We start from the raw sequence: 23,026 nt of genomic DNA on the forward strand, positions 1-23,026 counted from the left end.
TAAAAAGCAGATTTGTAGCATTGCTTTCCAGTAAATGCAGCTCTCAGGCCACAGGGTACCCTAGTAACAGGAAGTCATGGTTGTTAAACCTCTCTCTTTCAGAATAGCTGCTTTCAAAGCAGTTTTAAAAAATAAGATAAAAGGTGGGGTGAACTGTTGCACACATCTTAACAGGCTACCTTTTGTTTGCCTCTGTGAGGGAGGCAGGAATTTTAATTGTCTGTTAGCCATGCTTGCTAGTTCTGCATGTGGGCAGAATTTGGGCAGGAGCCACTGTGAGATGTTGCAGAATTTCAAATGGCTCATTTATCACAGTCACAACAAATTGAATGCTTAACTGTTTGTTACAGGAGCTCATTTTGGATCGTGATTCTCAACTGTAAGTTTCACGTAAATGTTGAGTGAAAGGAGCATTCAGTGAGAATTGCTTCCCTCGGGATTTCTGTTGTAATGTAGAGCGAGAGAGACAGAGAATTCAGCCCCATCTCTTATCACATGCATGCAAAAAATGACTGGGGTTTTGAGGCTGTAATCCACTTAGGGAACTGTCCTCTAGCAAGATCCATGGGGTTGAGTGGGTTAGAACCCAGCGGATCTCCACCTGATTTATGAGGTTCTTCGGTTGGCTTACTTCCATCTGAAGCTTTTATCCATCACATGTGTTTACTTCTTCGGGCACATTGTGGTCTAGACTATATCAAAGAAAGAGTATCCTGCCTCAAAGCGGGACAATGCTCTAGATCTGGGATGGGGAACCTGCAGCTCTGCAGATGTGGCTGGACTACAACTGACATTAGTCCTGGCCAGAATAGTTAGAAGAAGAAGAGTTTGGATTTGATATCCCGCTTTTCACTACCCGAAGGAGTCTCAAAGCGGCTAACATTCTCCTTTCCCTTCCTCCCCCACAACAAACACTCTGTGAGGTGAGTGGGGCTGAGAGACTTCAAAGAAGTGTGACTAGCCCAAGGGCACCCAGCAGCTGCATGTGGAGGAGCGGAGACACGAACCCGGTTCCCCAGATTACGAGACTACCACTCTTAACCACTACACCACACTGGCTGTCATAGGGATGATGAGCTAGCAACATTCAGGTCTTTTTCAACTGAGAGCACGGTTTCCCAAACATGGGCCGCCAACTGTTTTTCGACTACAATTCCCATCATCTCTGATTGCTGGTTTTGCTAGATAGGGATGATGGGAGTTGTAGTCTCAAAAGCAGCTGATGACTCCAGTTTGGGAAAGCCTGGTTGAGAGAAAAGAGGAGCCATGACAGGGGTATATAAAATTTATATAAAAGTATATAAAAGCTTTTCTCCCTCTCTGATAATGCTAGAATGCCAATGAAGCTGAATGTTGAAGGATTAAGGATAGATTAAAGAATTTCTTCCTTCAGCACATACATGAACTCTCCCACAGGGGGCAGTAATGGCCACCAACTTGGTTGGTTTTGAAGGAGTTAGATAAATTCATGGAGGAAAAGGCTATTGATAGGTTATGTCAGGGGTCCCCAAACTTAAGGCCCGGGGGCCGGATGCGGCCCAATCGCCTTCTAAATCCGGCCCGCGGACAGTCCGGGAATCAGCGTGTATTTACATGCATGTGGTTATGCATGAATTTGTTTCCTTGCTTTCTAAAAACCACCCTGCAATATTGGGAAGGGGACTCCCAGCTTACAAAGATAATGAGAATCAGAGTTTTGTTCTGACCTTGAACTTTTCCAGACATGTGTGCGCAATTAAATATATATATATACTGGTGTGTGTGTGTGTGTGTGTGTGTGTGTGTGTGTGTATCAGCAACAATAGTTAGCTTTTGTGCAACAAATTGAGGCACTGCTACGTCAATATATAGGGATGGATAAAACATGAGAATTGGTGGTAGGAGAGAGCAATCCCATCAAATGAGAATTTGCAGTGCAAGGCTGAGAGTTAAGTAATAAGGAAGGTTTGTTAGCAATGTTTGCTAGAGGACCTTCACTTCTGGAGGGCAGTTTGCAGCTCCCTGGGCTTCTGTCACACTTGTCAAGTTGCCTGTTGTCTTTCTCCTTCCGCACAATCCCCACTGGTCTCTGTCACCTGTGCAAGTCTCAGCATGGACTAAATGGGACTGTGCAGGCGATGAATCTGTAGACCTGGGGGATGGAAAGGGCCTAAGAGTGGGAAAGAAGTTAATGATGCATAGTGTGAAAAAATGTGATCAGGAACGATGAAGAAATAACGAATGTGGGCTTGCACAGAGCGGATCTCCCATGCCAATGAGGAAGCTCTGTATTTAAGAAGACGATTCCACACTACAACAGTATTACTTCCTTATTTATTTATTTATTACATTTTTATGATTCCTAGTAATGGGGGTCAAGGATTAACAAACGTTGATAATGTATTGGTATTTCTTGACTTTGTTTCATTTACCTTCCCAAGAATTTGGGTTGGGGTTGGTGAGAACTTCATAGGCTCTAGAATGAATCTAGAAAATAGAGGAATATGTAATAAAATTTGTACACACAGAAAAGAAGTGGCAACCAAAATAATAAAAATGAAATGCTTATATATAGATCACCAAATTGTAAAACAACACAATGAGAATAAGGTAGTTGGAAGTCAAAGCACTTGGGTTTATTCACTTTGGGTATGTATATTGGTAAAGTATGTATTGTATATATTGTATGTAATGTGTTGTCTAATCTTAAACTGAATAAAATTTATAAAGAGAGAGAGAGGGAGGGAAGGAAGGAAGGAGGGAGGGAGGGAGGGAGAACTTCATAGGCTCATAGGTGAAGTCAGAAGTTTGGGGATCCCTCATCTAATGGGTGAGAAGTCTTTTCTTCAACATGTTCAGCTCTAGTTTCCTGTTCTTCACTTTGGAATGTCTTGTTTTCCAGGAAGGAAAGAAGAAGTTTGATAAAGAAAGTGAAAAGTATTATTCAACCTTAGAGAAGCACTTAAATTTATCTGCAAAGAAGAAGGAATCACACCTGCAAGACGTAAGCTCTTTACCATTGGGGCTTTCATTTTATTATTATTTATTTTGCATTAATAAGGAGGGAGAGAGGGGAAGTATCAACGAGGGTAAGCGACAATCACCTTATGAATTTGTGTAGAACGGTCATCCATGCTTCTGTTCAGAGATTTGAAGTACCGGTACATATAAACGACTTGCATATGGACTTTAAATATATTGTCAGGGAACTGTCCCCGGTTCAGCACAAGGTGGTGGAAGGGCTCTCGGGAGGCTACAGGGAGCCCTGGCCCCACCTGACTAGCAGCACCTCCTCCAGCGGAGGAAACAGCAACATCTCCAGTGGGGAAGGGCAGGAGACCAGGGGCCATGAGCGTAGGGGCTCTGGGGATGCTGGAGAGACCCTGTGCTCCCCTCGCCCAGCGGGCAAGGAGGGAGGCACGCCATTTCCGTCGCCCGAACCATGCAGAGGGGTAAAACGCAAGGAGGAGAGGCGGAGACTAGGGGTGCCGAAATTCTTATGTTGGGGTCGCAACCGGAAGGGGCCACTCCCGGATTCTGCGAGCTATTGATTTGTAGCTCTGCGCTGTATATAGTATGCACAATAAACCTGTTGAAAGACAGGCTGGACTTTTGCCTCGTTACTCGCAAGCAACCACCACACGGACCTTACATATATGTTTAAACATAATGATAAATTTGTCACTATACTTCATTTGTTGATTCATTGCCTTTTTAGATCACCCTTTCTCCCAAAAGCAGCCCAGGGTGATGGACAATAAAAATAAATAAAAACACAAAATACACAACATAAATAAGATTTAACTTAGTAGTATCCTCTGATCAATAATGAAATCCAATCCAGTGGACCAGGCATAGGCAAACTTGGCCCTACAGATGTTTGGGGACTACAACTCCCATCATCCCTAGCTAACAGGACCAGTGGTCAGGGATGATGGGAATTGTAGTCTCAAAACATCTGGAGGGCCGAGTTTGCCTATGCCTGCAGTAGACTTATCTATTTCCAGGATTTACAGCAAAAGAGTGAGATTACGCAATTTGTGTTGTTTGCCATTAACCTGACTGTCTAAACACAATAATGAATTATCATCTGAGGATTATGGAATGTTGTTCATTCCACCACCCTTGCCTTTTTATTTTGAATATTTGTAGGCCACCCATAGCACAGTTACACAATACTATTACGCAGCACAGCACAATCAATCTATAAAGTCAGCAGTAAGAAATTAAACAACAGTCAGACCCAAAAACATTAACATGCAATAATATAATACGACTTAAATCAGCTCAGCATAAACATCTGGAAGGAAGGCCAAGGAGAGCAGTTATTTTTTGGAGCTTTCCAGAAGATTTGCAATGATGAGGTCTGGGTCAGGTTGTCAGAATGTGATGGTCTACAAAAGACCAACTCAACTGTTTTGCCTTTCCAGTGTGGGATATTTTTTTTTTGTCATGTTTTGTAAAATTTATTGGCTGATTGTGTAGAATAATATTCCCTTCCACTCCATACTTTTCACGTTTGGCTGCTCTACAAAACCATTTTCACCATCCGCAATATTCCCCTCAGCACATCAAGAACATTTCCTGTCCCACCAATGCAAAATAAAAATATTCATATAAATCCCCATTCGTTTAAATCAAACTCCCACCTTGTACCTAAATGTTCCCATCATTCCTTTAAAATCTTCATGCCTTAAAACTGCAGACATCCCTTTCTCTCTATCCTAAGCCTGGCTGTGTCGCATAAGAGTGTGTTGCAGATTTTTGCTGCTACTGGACTTGCTCACAGTGGGCCTTTGAACTAGTGGCCCCAGGAAAGTCAGACAGGGATTCAGCATGAATGACACCCTCCAGCTCTGGTCAAATAGAAGGAAGATCATTCTGACCACTAAGGAAGTTTCTTTATAATTAGCAGAGGCAGGTAGCAGTACTTGACTCTTCACGGAGGGCTTTTGAAAGCTTCTTGCTGGGATATTTAACATCCAGGAGACATAATTCTTGCTGCTGCTGACTGCTGTAAACTCAACCTCAACCAGAACTGATAACTGGCCCATCCCAAGTTTCTTCAAACAGCCAAGTTCCCTCAGCTGTTCATTTCCCCTGTCCCTCTATCTCCAACCCTGCTAACCCTGAACAAATACAGTTTCGTCCATCTAGCCTAGACTCTGGCTTGCAGCGGTTATCCAGGGCATCAGGCAGAGAGCTCTCTCCCATCATCTGCTTACCTGATCCTTTCAACTAGAGGAAGGATTAAGAAGGGCCTGCAGAATCAAGCCAATGACCCATTTAGTCTGTACTGTTTTCACAGTGGCCAACCAAATGTCTCAATGGGAAGCTGCAATCCCACAGGATTAACTGAACTTGAGGCCATCTGCATGGGTCCGAGAGTTGGGAGGAGGAGGGCTAGATTCTGCTCATGCCAATAACCCCATCCCTTTTAAAATTCACTGCCGTTCTGTTTATTTCTTACTGCCACCTCCATGTTATAAGCAAGAAGTTGTAATGTACTTGTAAAAGGCTGTTTTATGGACTTGGAATTAGGTCTTCATTATTACTCACTAAACAGATGTCTGCGTGATGAAATCAACTGCAAGCAAGGGGGGGAAAGTAGTTGTTTTGTTACCTGCGTGTACCGGATTTACACATACAGAATTCTCACCGGGGCATAATTCTGTCTCTGTTAATGGCAGGGAAAATAGAAGCACTTGCCATTAAAGAGCAAGTTGGAATGTGTTTCATAATATACTTCACAGCCAATCATGGTCTGGCTAAGTAGAGTTAAGTGCTTATTTCACTCTCGAGTTTGAATAAAACCTTTCTCGCTGCAGGGGGTTTCTATGGATTATTTATAAGATTGCAGTATCTGAACAACAATTACATTGAAATAGAGCGCAAGAACTCTGAATATAGTCATGGTAGAGAATTGTCTTTTCATTTGAGCCTAGTTATAGAAGTGCATGTGTTTGGATACTTTTTTTTTCAAGTAATCTTTATTGGTTTTATTTACACACATTAAAAAATATTTACAGTCTCATCAATACAAATAAAAGAAGTGTTTGGATACTTTCTTAACTAGAATGACTAGCTGTGTTTTTCCATAATAGATGCTGATTTCTGCAAAGCATTGTTTCACATGTGAAAAATAAATACAAACTGTATAAATTACCGCTGTGTATTTTGCACTTTGGGGTTTTTTTTTAAGTTTTGTGGATTTTTAGCTGCATTTTATTGGTAATGTTATTGTGTACCTGGCTTTTATGTAGTTAAATGGTAAATAAGTGAATGCTTTATTCTATTTCTCTTTTTATTTTAGGCAGACACACAGATTGACCGAGAACATCAAAACTTTTATGAAGCGTCGTTAGAATATGTCTTTAAAATCCAAGAAGTGCAAGAGAGAAAAAAGTTTGAATTTGTTGAGCCCGTAAGTTTTTGTGGTTATCAAAGTAGAAATAGAAAGAAAGAATGAAGCAATTGCACAACCCAAACTTACAGTATGTGATGATATATCATAATATATATGCATATACATTTTAATGGGTTTTTTAATAGTTGCGTTACACTTCCTTTATTGTAAGTTAGTGGTTTAAATTTCCTATCCTCCAAACTCTTTTCGTATCAATCTGTCTGCCGATGAGCTTGCCTGTATGTGAAAATCCTTCACGTTGCAAAGAATTCTGTGGTTGGTTTATTCTCGGTTTATGTAGAGGGCCCAACATGTCTAAGAAGCCTTCCTAATTCTGCACTGAGGCTAGGTGTTTTATAGAAAGAATTGTTATGACACGGAAGGGATCATTTCAGGCATAATGTTAAGCCATTGGCTGTGTTGAGATAGCGCATTCCAAATCCTGCAAACCATAGTTCAGAGGACTGGAAATCAGCTTTCTTCTCATGTCTCACCACTACTCTATCCTCTGTAAGTATTGTTATACTAGATGGCAGACCATGGCTTAGATCTGCTTATCTGCTTTTCTTCTTCCATCTGGTGAGCATTCTCACTTCTGGGTCACATGGGTCTCCGGAGGCAGACCAACAGGCCTCATTGTGGTTTGTCAACTCAGATTTCACACCAAGCCGCATTTAGCACAAACTACAGTTGCAAACCCACTTTAAATGTAAATCATTGCTTCAGAACTAACTTGCTGGCTGATCGCAAATTGTGGTTTTTCAAATTCAGACATCATGACAAAGCGTAGGTCAGCTGCTTTCATTGTAGTTTAATGCGACGCCTGAACTAAGTCAGCTTATTTACCTCAGTAAGGAACTCAAAATTTGCTCCTGAAGAACCCTCAGGTTCCCAGGAACAGAGTTCTGGAAAACCACTGACATAAACCTGCAGTTAATGCATTTAAAGTGGAATATATGGGTTAATTAAAGAAGGGAAATTATCAGAAGCCGTCAAAGGCCTGTTCTTAACAATAATCTCCGTTTCTTGAATGGTCACGTAAAAGTTTCCTCATCCAGTGTGGAATGAAATTGCAGACAACTTGCCATCTATCTGCATGACATTTTAATGACTTGCGCTTAGCAGTGTTGTCTGTGCAACACATGACATAACGTAAAAATTTCATAATGTAAAAATTGGCTCAGAATGCCTAACCAAGGCATTAGTCTTCAAACTTCAATAAATCTGTTTGACCTTTTATTAAAGAAGTAAAAGAAAAGGAGAGTATGGAAGTTATTAAAAAATATGGAACTGCTAAGGAAGGGCTAAGCAACATGTGACTTTGATTGCCACATCACAGCTGAAATCCTAGGCATATTTACCTGGGAGTAAGTTCAGTTGAATTCAGTGGGGCTTGCTCCACTCTCTAAGGCTGCACTCCTTTGGAGCATGTAAGCATACTGAAGATGCTTACATAGAGAGAGCTAATGCACTCATGTCTCCTGGGGTTTTCATAGGTGCATATTTAGCCACTTCGAGAACTGGTGGGTTGAACAGATGAGACCAGTAGTGGGTCCAACAGTCAAGAAGGCGGTTTCTGCACATGCTGGAGAGGGAAATGATGGGCAGGCGGGGCTCATCAATCTGGGAAGGTAGTCCATCCAGGAGAAGGAAAACTCTGCTCCTAAACCTTCACCGCTTTGTGAGAAGAAAATGCTAAGGAGTAAACTCTACACAAATTTGGAGTGGAGTCCCAAAGACGGTTGGAGGGTGCCTTGTATGCCTCCTTCCAGAAACTCCTGATTTTTATTTATTTTTTACTTTTAGCAAGGAGTTAAGATATTGGACACAACTGCAGGTTTTCAAAGCAAACAAAATCAGCTCAGATTTTCCTTGACGTTCTTGAGAATGTGTGTGTGTGTGTGTGCCATAAAAAAAATAACCCAGCTCCTCACTTTTTAGCAACTGCTTTATCAAAAATATTTCCTGGAAAACTGTAGCAGCCGTCCTTGCTCTTGACCCTGGCAGAGGAAGTCCAATGCTGCTGAAGTTGAATGGAATAGACACTATTTAATTAAATGCAGGCAAATTTGCATAACAATACATTGATCAGAGCAACTAAGCAAGTGCTTTTTTTACACTTAAATACATAGATGCATGGATACTGGCAGGTAACCTGCATAAGTACGAAGTAAGTACCATCATTGATGGTAACAGTAAAAGGTAAAGGGGTAAAGGGACCCCTGACCATTAGGTCCAGTCGCGGACGACTCTGGGGTTGCTGCGCTCATCTCGCTTTATTGGCCAAGAGAGCCGGCAAACAGCTTCCGGGTGATGTGGCCAGCATGACTAAGCTGCTTCTGGCGAACCAGAGCAGCACACGGAAATGCCATTTAACTTCCCGCCGGAGTGGTACCTATTTATCTACTTGCACTTTGATGTGCTTTCGAACTGCTAGGTAGGCATGAGCAGGGACCAAGCAACGGGAGCTCACCCCGTCGCGGGGATTTGAACCGCCGACCTTCTGATTGGCAAGCCCTTGGCTCTGTGGTTTAGACCACAGCGCCACCCGCGTCCCATCTCTGTTAATACTTTGCTGGCTTCATTTATAAAGATGGCAAATGTGGGTTGGACCACGAGGGTGACCTAGTCCCAACACCCTGCAATGCAGGAATCTTTTGCCCACCATGGGGCTCAAACCCACGACCCTGAGATTCAGCACCTTATGCTGTACCAGCCGAGCTGTACCTTAACTTCACACAATGGCTGCCCTTGCTCCCATTTGCAATAGAACTAGCTCTATCGAAAGGCACTGCATTTGGGCTGCTACTACATTTGTTTCTCTGTTGATTTGGTCAGCGATGACTCGTTCACATGCGTGGGCCACGTGCTGAAAGTAAATGTTGTGTGAACCCGCCCACAGTACGACTGGAGGTTGAGGAGGCTGATTCCGGCCGGTTGTGCTTTTATCAGTTGCATGTTTAGCTAGGCTCTGAATCACTAAATCAGTGCAATAAATCAAAGCTTATGGTAGTTTAACACAGCCCTAGCCATGAGGGTGAGTTAGCAGCTCAGCGACGAGGAGCAAGGGAAAATGACAACATCTGAAGCTCGCAAAACAACACAAAAATTCCTTTATTTATTTTTATGTAGTGTTGGTGACCCTGAGATTCTTTGGTCATCTCATTCTCACAGGAAGAAGATTGCGCTTCCAGTTTGGATAGGGTAGGAATTTGACCTCTAGCCTTTAATTCATCAAAAAGTTACTGTCTTCCTGGTTCATGTATTTATTTAAAAGATACAGATAGCTCAAAAGATCCTTGGTTATCCAGTCTTAAGTTGATTTTGTTGGTGATCTGGAATATAGGGGAGAGGGGAGAGAAAGAGCCATGGGTGTTTTCTAACAATCAAATGGGCCAAGGTTTTGCTTTAAGGATATTGGACCCTGAATTTTACTTAGTGTTTGTTTTCTGCAGGGCAAAAGCGTTTTAAACAGCTGCATAACACGTTGATGGATTAGATTCAGAGTTGGTCCTACTTAAAGTGGACCTGTTAAGCTTAGTCGTGAGTAATTTGATTCCCATTGGTTTCAGTGGATCTACTCTTAAGTATGACTCTGGATTAAACCCAGAATCTCTTACCCTCATATGGTTATGCTCAACGAAGCTTCCTCAGGCATTGAGGGGCAGTAATGGAAACAGATTCACCAGCCACGCATTGGTGAAAAATGGCAATCCTGAATTCAAATGGGCCATGCTGTCATCAATCCCAGTGACTGTGTCTTGACAAAACACAAATCTATGGTTGATTGTTACAGGAATAAGCCTAGGTGAACCTCAGTCGTTCATGCTTTCTCCCTCTTCTCTCCACTAAGAGGATGAGGAGAGTTTAAGCATCTTGCTTCTATTTTGAATTAAACACAGTTTAGTGTTACATCTGAACCGTAAACTGCATCTAGTTAATCTATAAAACTATAGTTTATTGAAACATGTTGGCTTCATAAACCAAGGTTTGAAGTTGGCTTGTTTCGGCAAACCATAGTTAAGACTAACCAGGTGCAGTTTAGGGTAGAAATGTCACACTAAACTGTGGTTAATTCAAAATGGAAGCAAAACAGAAGTTTCTGCTCTCCTTGCGGCTGCACCAAGAAGGGGACTGTGCTAGTCTAAGACTTGTCTGGGCTCATTCCTTAATATAATTATCCATTGTTTATTGTTGTGTCTGAATGCAGCCTGTAGAAGACTAGCCAGATCTGACTTAAAGCACTAATTAAAAACAGCTGCATTTAAAACAAAGCTACCAATAAAAATCTCTCTCAGGGCCACAGCTGATCTTATGCATATCAGGTAACATTACCCCCTGTTGGCCCTTAAAAAAAAACAGCAGCAGAAAGGCCACTTCCAGAGGAGCAGTTAGGGCTGGAATAATGATACTTTGCTTGTCATTTATTTGCCTAACTTCAAATTGCACTCCCCAGGGGCTTTGCCCCATGTCCTGGAATTTGGAGTGGGTGGGTAGGGGGTTTATTGGTAGAATAATTGAGAAACAGCAGGGAGAAAGAGTTCATTTATTTATTTGAAAGTATTTTAACCCTGCCCGTGCTTGCCAAGGAGATCGCAGGGCAGGATCCAGTCAGTTTGCATTTAAGCAAACCTTTGCCGCCCCTGCTTTTACTGTCCAAAACACCGCTTGGAACTGGTGTTTCCTTTCCTGGATTAAATTAAGTTGAACTTTGGGTCCTGAAGCTTTGCATCCTCCCTGGGTTCCTTCTCTTCCATCCTCCCTGGCTCTCTCTGTTGCTTGAGGAGTCTGGCAAAGAGCAAGGCCAGATCTGCAAGGTGGTGAAGTTTGGTATTTGCTTATTGGGTGAATCAATGGCGAAGGCCATTCGCACTTTGCACAGAGCACTCAGTGAAGTCTGCGGACCTTGAGAGAATTCTCAGTTTTCACATTTTCCATCTTTCAGGATTAAAGGGGGCGGGAGGCTCGAGGGTCAAACCAGATGCAACAGAGACAATTGCAGTTGTTTTGTGTCTGCCCCATTTGCAGTTTGAACAGGAATTCCAAAACTCCCTTTCCCCAAAAACTCCCTTTCGAGGCTGCTTGTAAGCTTGAGGTGGAAGGAAAGTGCCATATTCAATGGCAATCCTGCTGCCCGAGAGCCTCTGGAAATCTGAGACGGAATACTAGCGAAGGTTGAAATGTTTCACGTGTGTTGAGAAATATTTCGAACCTCTTAGCACACACACTGAACATCTCGGCATCCCAGGATATAATCTCCAGCTCTGAACATTGTGGCTGGAGCGCCATACACACTGACCACATGGGTGGTTTGACCAGCTCTTCTCCTGAAAAAATAAAACAAAATGTGTTTGGGGCTATGGCGCCGGACACCTTGCTTGCTCAAACAAGTAACCCGTATTAACTTTAGGTATAGGGAATTGAATGTTAAGTTTGGATGTTAAGTTTGACATTGCTGCCATCTAGTGCCAATAAGTCTTTTTCTTCAGTACAGAACAGGTTTGTTGGGTTTTTTTAATGATAGTATTAACAAAGCAGTTTGTGATCTGAAGGTGGCAGCAGTACTTAAATAGTGAGCGGGTGTGCCTGTAGGATATAATAGCAAGATGGGCTACCAGGAGATTCAGAAACCTTGATGTTTGCATTTTTTTGGACCTTCTGCTGGCCCTGCAGCATTATCAGTGAGACTGAAAGGTTTACTTGACAGGTTTGCCCACAGATTAAAAATCGGGCCTCTGTTTAAATGGCAAAGCAAACTAACTAAACAAAATTTCTGGATGTTTGTTCTCTTGATGGGTTGCCAGATACATCACCTACATTATCCCTGGGCCAGATTTGATTAAAACTAAATTTAAAGGCAGCCTTTCCTCCCCTTCCTCCCTCTCTGAGTTTGCTGTTAGTTTTGATAATAATAATAATAATAATAATAATAATAATAATAATAATAAATTAATTTATTATTTATACCCGGCCCATCTGGCTGGATTTCCCCAGGCACTCTGGGTGCTTCCAACAAAATATTAAAAATACAATAAAACATCAAACGTTAAAGACTTCCCTAAACAGGACTGCCTTCAGATGTCTTCTAAATCGAAATGCACATTTTTAAACCCACTCGTCATCTTTCTGTTCTGCAACTTTTCTGTCCCTGTTTCAAACTCCCCAGTGTCTTTCCTCTTTGTGCCTTTGTTCCAGTCCACCTTCCACTCCTTTTCTTGTCCCGTTGTGGTTGTAGACTATGGGCGTAGTCAGTCAACTAAATCAACAAAAATATATAACTAACTGAGGTTCTCTCCCCTCCAACATGAAGCCTGCCACCCCCCCCCCAAAAAAAAAAAACATAAATCCTGGCTACGCCCATGTTGTAAGCTCTTGCCCAGGCTTCCTCAACCTCGGCCCTCCAGATGTTTTGAGACTACAATTCCCATCATCCCTGACCACGGGTCCTGCTAGCTAGGGATCATGGGAGTTGTAGGCCAAAAACATCTGGAGGGCCGAGGTTGAGGAAGCCTGCTCTTGCCCGATCCTTCTGCAGCATCAAAAGCAGTTGGCAAAATGGCTGAAAGGGGCTTCACCAGCACTATAAATTGCCCTTGGCACATTACAATAACCACAATGTATGTTCTTCCCATTGAAAGTAAATTCTCCCCTCTCCAAAACCATCTTAATAGTTCTCTATTGCATGCCTGCTTCATACGTCCATTCGTGTGTGCCTGCCCCAAACAATATGGGGCTCAAATATCTGAAAGAGCACCTCCTTCCCTATTGATGAGTCGATCGATTAAGATCAGTGGAGGAGACCCTTCTGCCGCTCGTGAGTTTTGCGGGGAAGCAAGCAGCTCTTGAGAGGGCCTTTTTGGTGATGGCCCCAAGAATACGTAACGCCTTCCTAACCAAAGTATGCCTGGCACCGTCTCTTTACAGCTTCTGTTGGTTGCTGAAGAGGCATGCCCTCAAAACTTACCGATTTGGGAGTCCTCCCTGTAATACGTTGCACAGAATTATTGTTCTGGGATTGTGGGTGGTTTGTGGTGTTTTTTTACTGTTTTAATTGTGTTTTATATGCTGTAACTTGCCCTGGGACCTTCTGGTGAAGGGCAGATAAGGAATACAATTAATAACGGATGGTATATTTTTTTCCCCCTTTCAGCTTTTGGCCTTTCTTCAGGGATTATTTACCTTTTACCACGAGGGATATGAGCTGGCCCAGGAGTTTGCACCATACAAGCAACAGCTGCAGTTCAACTTGCAGAATGTAAGGAGGAGCGGCGTTTATCACAGCTTCTCAGATAACTGAACTCCAGCGTGAAAGAAATCCACGCTGGCAGAGCTCTGTTGCGAGGCTAAAATCTCTTGGAAACAAATCAAGGGAACTCATGCATAAATGCAGTATGCTTCATTTGTATTGCTTAGTCACATTGATTTTCACCTGCCCGCCTTGGGGGGGGGTGGGGGTAGGTGCGGATCCAGTTATCGATTTCACGTCTCTACGCTTTGAATTAGTACAACTTGCGCTGCCCCCAGTTCAGATAAACAACTCCATTTGGGATGTCCAGTAAGTTAAACGGACTTAAGCAAAAGCATGTATAAAGCCTGCCCTCTGTATACAGAGGTAGACAGGCAGGGTAACACTAGCTCAGTTGGTAGAGCGTGAGACTCTTAAACTCAGGGTCGTGGGTTCAAGCCCCACTTTGGGTGCGGAGGGCAACTCTATGCTTAGCCCATCCGATTTTGGAGCCAAGCAAGGCCCAATTTTGATGCCCCTATAAATGATCAAAATCAAATAAATTTAGCATATTTTTTTCTTTCTTTAGCATGCTTTTCTTAAAAAAAAAAAAAACCTAACAAACTATTTTGCTGTTTTGCTAGACATGTGGAAGAGGAGAGAGCTATACAGGCCATAGAAGCCCCATCCCAGCCAAAAAGTTGTTTTTAAAAACAAAAAAACCAGCCACCCTTTGTGCTCCTGAAACCCGGAGCCATTGCTCACACTTCTAAGCACACCCTTGTAGCCATAACGGCAAGCGGATACATGATCTGAAAACAAATAAAAGATAATTTAAAATCAAGGTTTCCAGGCAGCAAAATGTTACATTCTGATGTCTGCCATTCCCTTTCTTGCACTTCCGTAGAACTGTAGCATGCACCTGGGATACTGCACAACAAGAGGGTGAAATAATAATATTAATAAAAAGTGAGTGCGAAGCTGAATAACTGATTCAGACAGACTGCAAGGTGCAGAGAAAATGAGCTTCGTTTTAGACAGGGCTGGGAAACCTCAGGACTCGGGAATCAAATGCAGCCACCTCCCCCCAGGGCCTCTCTTATCTGCCCCACAGAATTTTCTCTGTGCCACACCCCTCTCCCCAGACCACACCTCTTGCACCCTGAGCACTTTCGCTTGGTTGCTTTGTGTGCCAGATGTCTCTGATACGTCAGGATGGAGAATAGAGAAGGGTTTGTGAGTGTGTTTAGAAAGTAGCCCACTGTACAGAGGTAAAATTTGCATTCATTGCTCCGCCCACTTTTTCTCCTGGCCCCTTCCAGCAACGGCATGCGGCCCTCGGAAGCTTCCCCAGGTGAGGTGTGAGGCTGTCCAGAAGGGACTGTGAGCCTTGGGATGATGAAAGAGGTTTGCCGCCCCTGATTTCAGATGACCAGCACTAAATCTTAGCTCCAGATCTAAGGAGATGGCAGCTTGGACAAAATGTCTCCGGTGGAAAACACATACATGCACATCTAGCATGGGTTTGCCTTTTGGCCATTTCCCGGTGGTCCTAATCCATGCTGTTGGGTCAACAAATGGAGGTTGCATCTGCTTCATTTTCCTCTTGTCATGGTCTGCACAGTTGCAGGGCCCAGCAATGCCAATCTCTGGTGCTGATGTTTTCAGCGCCTCATGTAATGCAGTAAATTCGAAATGCTCCCCCAGTAAAAATAGTTTAAAGGGAGAAATATTTGGATGCAAGCATTTCGTAAAGGGAATGACCTGCTGTCAGAATTTCAGAACCTCTCTGCAGAATCTCTTTGCAATCCAGTGAAAAGTACAGAATTAATTTTTTTTTAAACTTCCGCCCTTAACATCCAATACTGTAGACGGTTAGAGATGGCAGAAATTTGCATAATAAAAGCCATCTTCCATCCAGATTACATAGTTGGTTAGGAGTGGTTTCTTTCCTTTTTAAAAAAAAAAAAATTCCCTGAAGGCATATAAGCTCCTAATAAGTGAAGTAAAGTGCCCACCTGTAGGAAATTTATTTATTTATTTACTTGACAAGATTTATGTTTCAGTTAGGAAGGCTCGAGGATGTGGATAAGGGGCTCGTAAACCTCTTAAGTAGTTTACATAAAACAATATGAAATATTCATGAGAAAATATTGATAAAGATCAAACGTTAAAAACTACTGGACATAGTCCAATTCATCAGTACAAGTTTGTGTTTGTGTGTGTGTGTATTTAGCTTCCTTCAAGGAGCCCAAGGCAGCAACAAAATGACATGTGTGGGTAACAGAAATTGCTGAGTTCTTCGCTCAAACCTTCAGGTTCTGCAAAGAGGTGCAGTGCCGACTTGAGGCAAAGGATTAGGAAAATGTGGGGAGCAGAATCTGGCCCTTGTGGGAGTCGCCTCTCACCTTTATCTCCCAAAAAGAACCGAGGCAAATAAGAAGGTCGGAGAGGGGAGAAACCCATTAAGAGCAATGTGATTAAGATTGTAACTAAATCTTTAACTTTTTTTTTAAGCACCAGAGGTCACTGTTGCTTCATGTCATGCAACACGTTCCTTCTCTGTACTCTTGTTGTTGCTACTCTAGCGGTGCAGGGCAGTTTTTACTGTTCGTAATATGCACTGAGCCCATAAATTCTTTAGCTAAGACACTGAATAATTTTCAGGGTCACTGGGGGCTTCTAGCCACAAGCATGCATCAATTAGATGCACCACCAGGGTGATTCCATGCCCCTGTTGGACTTTTGAAAGTACCTGTGCTTGCTGTTGAATTTTTGCCGCACAGCAAAAGGGGGTAAGCGAATTTGACTTGTGCTAGTTACAAAACATGTCATCGGATTTCTGGCAAGTGTTCCTGCATCTGCCACGTTTTTGACAAATCCACTGCGTGTTCTTTCCGGAACAGAAAGTCTTCGTTGTTGCCATACCCAAGTCAACAAGCATTAGGTGTTCTCACGATATCTGGATCTCTTGCAATACTTTAATCCTTTTATTCCTGGACATCTCATGTAGCCTTGGCAGGTCTAGTGCTATCCAGTGTAGCATATGATAGGCTCTTAAAAAGGTGTCCGAGCCTATGCATGTCAACTCAGAAGTAAGCCCTGTTGAGTTGAAGCGGACTGCAGTTCTAAATAGCCTCCCACTTGATCCCCCCCCCCGCCCGACTGTTTCTAGTAGGAGCATCGTAGGAAGACCATTGCACTTTTGGACAAGCACTGATTGATACAATGGACAGGTGCAAGAGGAAACAGGGCTTCCTATTCAGAGTTGCGATGTCCCTTTCATGCATCCCCAACTCCCTCCACCCCACCCCTGAATAAACACATTGCCAAAGCAACTTCAGTTTAGTGTGACCACTCTTTCGTGGGCATGTAGATAGCACAAAATTTTGGGTAGCTCTGCAAGTAAGCGAAGTAGAATTGCAGCCCATTGCAGTCCATTTCCTTTGGAGCAAAAGATCTACCCGGGAATTTTCCTGCCTCTTTTTGTTTCTTGGTTGGTTTGGAGCACCTTGCTGCAAAATGAGTTGTGCACATGGTGTTAGTGGATCCATACAAACAGGGGTTGTGTTCTTCAAACCTTGCACGCCGGCTCTCGAGTCCAGAACCCTCTGTGTGTGTGTGTGTGTGTGTGTGTGTGTGTGCATATATATATATATAGATATAGATATATATAGCGCTTTTCGAGGAATTCGGAAACTCATACAAGCGGTGTGGTAGAAGAACAGAAATCATAGGGAAGCTTCCTTATACGGGGTTGAAAGTTTTTTGTTAATAGACCTGAAGTACTTCTTAGCTTCTCATTCAGTGCCCGAACGAATGAATGCTTGACATGTATGTGTCTCCTCAACCTTTCAGCAGCTTTCAACACCATGGTAACCTTCTGGAGCGGCTGTCCAAGTTAGGGGTGGGTGGTAAAAGCAGCATTTGTCAAGGCTTGTTTTTATTGCAATCCCCTCAGAGCAGACGTCAGTTCCATTTTGGTAGGCCGCTCTCAAAATTGCATTGGCACGAGATTAATTCATCGCTTCTGTTGTTGTTGTCGTCATCATTGTTTTGCTACTCAGACCCGGAATAATTTTGAAAGCACAAGGCAGGAAGTAGAACGGCTTATGCAGAGAATGAAGTCTGCCAGCCAAGACTACAGGCCACCAAGCCAGTGGACAATGGAAGGCTATCTCTACGTTCAAGAGAAGCGTGAGTATTTAACACATCCGAATCAAACTGCACACTTAGCATTATGCCTCTGTTCACCAGCTGCTGGGAATCGGTGTTGCACTGAGGTTCTACCTTGTGGACTTCCCATAGGTATCTGGTTGATCATGGTAGGAAAAGAAACCTGGGCTAGATGGGCCATTGGCCTGGTCCAGCAGTTCTCTCTTATCTTTATGACAGATGATGCTGTCATTCCCTTCACTGTGTCGATATCTTTGAGTAAGGTTTGATTGGCATGAAAGGGATATGAGAGTTGTCCCAGTCATCCAGAGAGCCAGCATCCAATTCAACATTATATTGAAAATATCTCAATTAAAGTGAACAGATAAAAAGGGAAACAAAAATTGCATAAGAAATACAAAGAAGAAGAAAAACACTATAATTCCATACATTCTTGTCTAAGGCAAAGGTATTTAAATGAAATTATTATTCTAATACATAAAAAATATTTATTTATGACATTGCAAATATCATTATATTCGTCCATGCACAATCCATGTCTACAAGTTTATGTTTTGCAAGAGCTGTCATGCATTCTAGGTAAAAGTAAAAGGTAAAGGACCCCTGGACAGTTAAGTCCAGTCAAAGGTGACTATGGGGTTGAGGCTCTCATCTCACTTTTAGGCCGAGGGAGCCAGCGTTTGTCCACAGACAGCTTTCCGGGTCATGTGGCCAGCATGACTAAAGCGCTTCTGGCGCAACGGGACACCGTGACGGAAACCAGAGCGCACGGAAACACCACTTACCTTCCCGCCACCGCGGTACTTATTTATCTACTTGCACTGGCATGCTTTCGAACTGCGAGGCTGCCAGAAGCTGGGACAGAGCAACAAGAGCTCACCCATGGCGGGGATTTGAACCGCCAACCCTTCCAATCGCCAAGCCCAAGAGGCTAAGTGGTTTAGACCACAGCGCCACCTGCACCCTTCTACCCATTGATTAAAGGGAGCCATAGATATATCCTTCCAGTGGATCAATATCGGTCTTTCAGCTGTAGTGAGGGCGTGAGGAATCCATTTAGGTTGGCCAGTTGTCAAATTCCATATGGTTAGTACATAATTTAAAAGAATATTATCCTATGACAGTATTAGCTCCCCGCCCCACCATGGAAATATTTATATAATTAGTACTTTCTCCCGAAACTCCATAAGCATGCAACATTGCATAAACATATGCAGTGTTTGTATAGAATGTGACTATCTACAGCAACATGTTGTTGCAAGGATAATGCTTCTTTGAGCCAGCATCTAACCATGGGAATGCTGTCAATAAGGGAATATCAGTGATGAGCACACAAGCTTTCCTCTGTAGTAATAGTTGTTTTATCAGCCCTTAACCATCATCACATTGGCCTGGTTCGCACAGCACAATAAACAAAGGTATTCCTTGCTGGGACTTCATGAACCTACAGGTTCTGAGAGGGCCTCGAAGCCACTTTGGCCGTCTGCAGTTCCCGGTCCTCTTTATTGCACTCAGCTAAGCCCAAGTTTGGCTTTGTGTGCTGTCCAAACCAGGACTTGTGGTTAAACTTTCTCCCTTGTAACCACAACCAGTAAGAAAGGATACAGGTCATGGTTATTGGGGAGAGGGCTCCGTGTAGCCCAGGAACAACAGCAAAAAAAGGGCCGGGGAGGAGAAAATTGGCTGTGAGTTGCTCTCCTGGATGTTTGCATGCTCCCAATAAGGCATCGCTTGGCTTTCTGTGTCATGCAAACCAGACTATTGTGAGCATCCTTGCCAGGAGCCGCTGTAGACACGGAGCGGGAACAGGAAGGCTTCCAGTGCGTTGACATCATTGTATCAGGAACTTGAAAAATGTTGTGCTTGGAGCATCTCTCCCAGAAACCTCCGTTTTTTGCAGCGCTGGTGTGATAAGCTCTAAAATGTAGACTTGCTGGCTCTGTAGCTCAAAAGATCTTTCTCCAGTCTGCATCTGGGCTGGAATTATTTTAAATGTTGTTGTTGTTTTGCGGTTTTATCTCTTGTTGTTTGCAGCCCTGCGCTGCTTTGGGAGGAGGAGCGAGATAGAAATCTGAGCAGTTGTTGTTGATGATGATGATGATAAGAATAACATTAATAACAGCATCAAATTCTAAAATGGCACGTGCAATGACAGTGCAGCTTAAAGTTACGACTGCATTGCAGGGGGTTGGACTAGATGACCGCCGTGGTCCCTTCCATCTCTACAATTCTGTGATTGCCTTCCTCATCAAGATGTTTTTGCCTTTTGCTGAACCCTCTCCCCCCATCCCCCGCCCTCCATGGTTTGTTGTTTTTTTCCCCCTGAAGGGGCTATTACTTTAGTAATAGCGGCAGATTGTTTTTAAGCACCTTTTGTACCCTTTAGTTGACTGATAATAATGAAATGTGATTAAAAAGAAATCTGCTAATCGGAAATTACCTTGGGCATTATTAATAGGAGTGCAAGGACGCCATGAAGCGCTGGGCACACGCAGTGCTTCATTAAACAGTGAAAGGCCATCTCAACACGCTCTTATTGAAGAGGAAAAGGATTTGGTCATTTGTTTAAGCTGAGGAGGTGGGGAGGAGTGATGCAGTCATTATCTTGGTCTCAGAAATGAATGCACTATGCCACTTTGTTTCACTACCCCATGGGCTTTGGCTGCCCACATTGGTTTGTTGAGGATGTTATCCCCCCCCCCAAAAGGATAGAATCTTACTTTGGCATTTGGGGGAGGGGGGCAGTAATGGGTTGCATTTTCCATGGGCATTGCTAGCAAAGTTCACTTGAAACACACCAGGACATATATTAATTCAGTGGTACCTCGGGTTATGTACTTAATTGGTTCCGGGTCGCTGTACGTAACCCGAAAAGTACGTAACCCGAAAAATTCGGTATGCGCAGATCGCAAAAACACTTCTGCGCATGCACGAATCGCGCGCGCTTTGGGTTGCACTTCCGGGTTAGCGGAGTTTGTAACCCGAAAAGTATGCAACCCGAAGCGTACATAACCGGGGGTACGACTGTACTTCACTCTCGCCAAGGATTAATGTGTTTTTTTTCTGTGAGCTGGCATAACAGAAAATGCATTAAATATGTGTGAAATCTTTTTTTAAAGGCTGAATATCTATCCTCCTTTCATTCCCCCGAATTGACAATATATATATATATATATATATGTCTGATTCAGACTCTTATAAATGACCCTGACCAGAGAGCAACCAATGTTCTGTCTATTTTGCCAGGAATATTTTCCCTTAGGAAGCATTTATGCAAATAAGATAAGTACAAATTTCCCTTTTCACCTCTTGGTCTCTCGCTCCCTCCCATTTTCTTTTCTTTTTTCTTTTTAGGACCTCTAGGGTTCACCTGGATAAAACATTACTGCACCTACGACAAAGGGACGAAAGCATTCACGATGAGCATTTGTGAAGCCAAATCTGGAGGGAAAGTGGTAAGTGTTATCGCGAGCCGTCTTCTAAATTGGAAAAGGGCACCGTGGCTTTTCCTCCGTTGATTTCAAGTTAGGGAATGGACATCAACTAGGAAAGATGTTGCTAGTTAGAGGGTTAAGGTGTGTCCAAATCAAAGCAGTTTTTATGTAGTCTGCTGTTGACAGTCAAAGACGGAAACCCAAACCACATCTTTTTGCAGAAAAGCTTCTTCTTTCTTAAAGAAAACTAAAAATGACCTTCACAGAGTACACAGCATACATTTAAACCACTTTATCCTACCCCAAAGAATCCTGGGAACCATAGTTCCCCCCCCAACAGAGCTATAATTCCCAACACCCTAAAAAAACTACAGTTCCCAGGATTCCTTGGGGGGGGGTGGCAGAATGTGCTTTAAATGTACACACATATTCTGTTGATCTTTTCCTGGGTCTGACCACTACCCTCTATTCATTATCATAAGTGCAATGGCAGTAATTTGTGGGTCCTTTAATCTTTCCCACGAATTAGTGCCATTGCACCCATGCATTCATCCAACAAAGTACACTGTGAATTTTCAGCAACTAATTTAACTTCGAGTAAAAGCTAAACCTCAAGAGACAGGTTACCTTTCCAAGGGGGCGGGGTATTTTTGAAGGTTCTAATGTGCAACTTTCCATAATTCTTTGCACAGCTCCTTTTGCATAATTTTTGCTACATCTTCAGTCATTCTCCACTTGGGCAATAGACATGTAGGAAGGATTCTTGTCACTTTGCCCTTAAAATCTCTCTACCCTCCCTCCTCAATCTTTGCCTATAAGGGGCCCTGCTTGCAAAGGTTGGAAGCAGGCCCAATATCACTCCCCAGTTAAAGAGATCTCTTCTAGCTCTTTTACTTCACCACATTCTGTCTCACTGTTCCTGGGAAGTTATTTGGAACATAGGTTCCACTGTATTCCGCTCTGGTCAGACCTCACCTGGAATACTGTGTCCAGTTCTGGGCACCACAGTTCAAGAAGGATACTGACAAGCTGGAACGTGTCCAGAGGACGGCAACCAAAATGGTCAAAGGCCTGGAAACGATGTCTTAGGAGGAACGGCTTAGGGAGCTGGGTATGTTTAGCCTGGAGAAGAGAAGGTTAAGGGGTGATATGATAGCCATGTTCAAATATATAAAAGGATGCCATCTAGAGGAGGGAGAAAGGTTGTTTTCTGCTGCTTCAGAGAAGCGGACATGGGGCAATGGATTCAAACTACAAGAAAGAAGATTCCACCTAAACATTAGGAAGAACTTCCTGACAGTAAGAGCTGTTTGACAGTGGAATTTGCTACCAAGGAGTGTGGTGGAGTCTCCTTCTTTGGAGGTCTTTAAGCGGAGGCTTGACAGCCATGTGTCAGGAATGCTTTGGTGGTGTTTCCTGCTTGGCAGGGGGTTGGACTGGATGGCCCTTGTGGTCTCTTCCAACTGTATGGTTCTAGGTGCCAGCTCCCTGGGTGCCCAACCACCCACAAAATTCCCCATGAAGGGGCCGGGCACCCATAAATTTCGGTGCCAGTGCCATGCACATTGCATGGCACCCCATAGCCCCCGGGTACCCGTGGTCGCAGGGCCAAGTTGGCTCTCCTTTTATTTCTGGAAATTATTTTTATTCATTTTCCAATAAAGAAGCGGGGAAAACATTTATATTAATAACAAATCATGCCAAATCTTACCACATTCAAAACCAAAAACCAATACAGCTAATTATAAAGTCCGAATTAATTTAATTCCAGTGGGACTTCCCATGTTCTGGATTTCAAGAGCTAAA

General features: G+C 43.2%; 1 protein-coding gene across 1 annotated transcript in view; it reads left to right on the top strand.

The window, feature by feature from the left end:
* The window catches only part of ARHGAP42 (Rho GTPase activating protein 42), a 145,913-nt gene that overhangs the window by 91,306 nt on the left and 31,581 nt on the right, over positions 1 to 23,026 (top strand). The window contains exons 5-9 of the mRNA XM_033146164.1: positions 2,882 to 2,983; positions 6,293 to 6,403; positions 13,536 to 13,640; positions 17,678 to 17,807; positions 21,141 to 21,241. Of these exons, the coding sequence (XP_033002055.1) occupies positions 2,882 to 2,983; positions 6,293 to 6,403; positions 13,536 to 13,640; positions 17,678 to 17,807; positions 21,141 to 21,241 (549 nt within the window). The remainder of the gene's footprint in view (positions 1 to 2,881; positions 2,984 to 6,292; positions 6,404 to 13,535; positions 13,641 to 17,677; positions 17,808 to 21,140; positions 21,242 to 23,026) is intronic.

The sequence above is a fragment of the Lacerta agilis genome, chromosome 4 (genome assembly GCF_009819535.1).
Source record: "Lacerta agilis isolate rLacAgi1 chromosome 4, rLacAgi1.pri, whole genome shotgun sequence".
In the NCBI taxonomy this organism is placed as follows: domain Eukaryota; kingdom Metazoa; phylum Chordata; class Lepidosauria; order Squamata; family Lacertidae; genus Lacerta; species Lacerta agilis.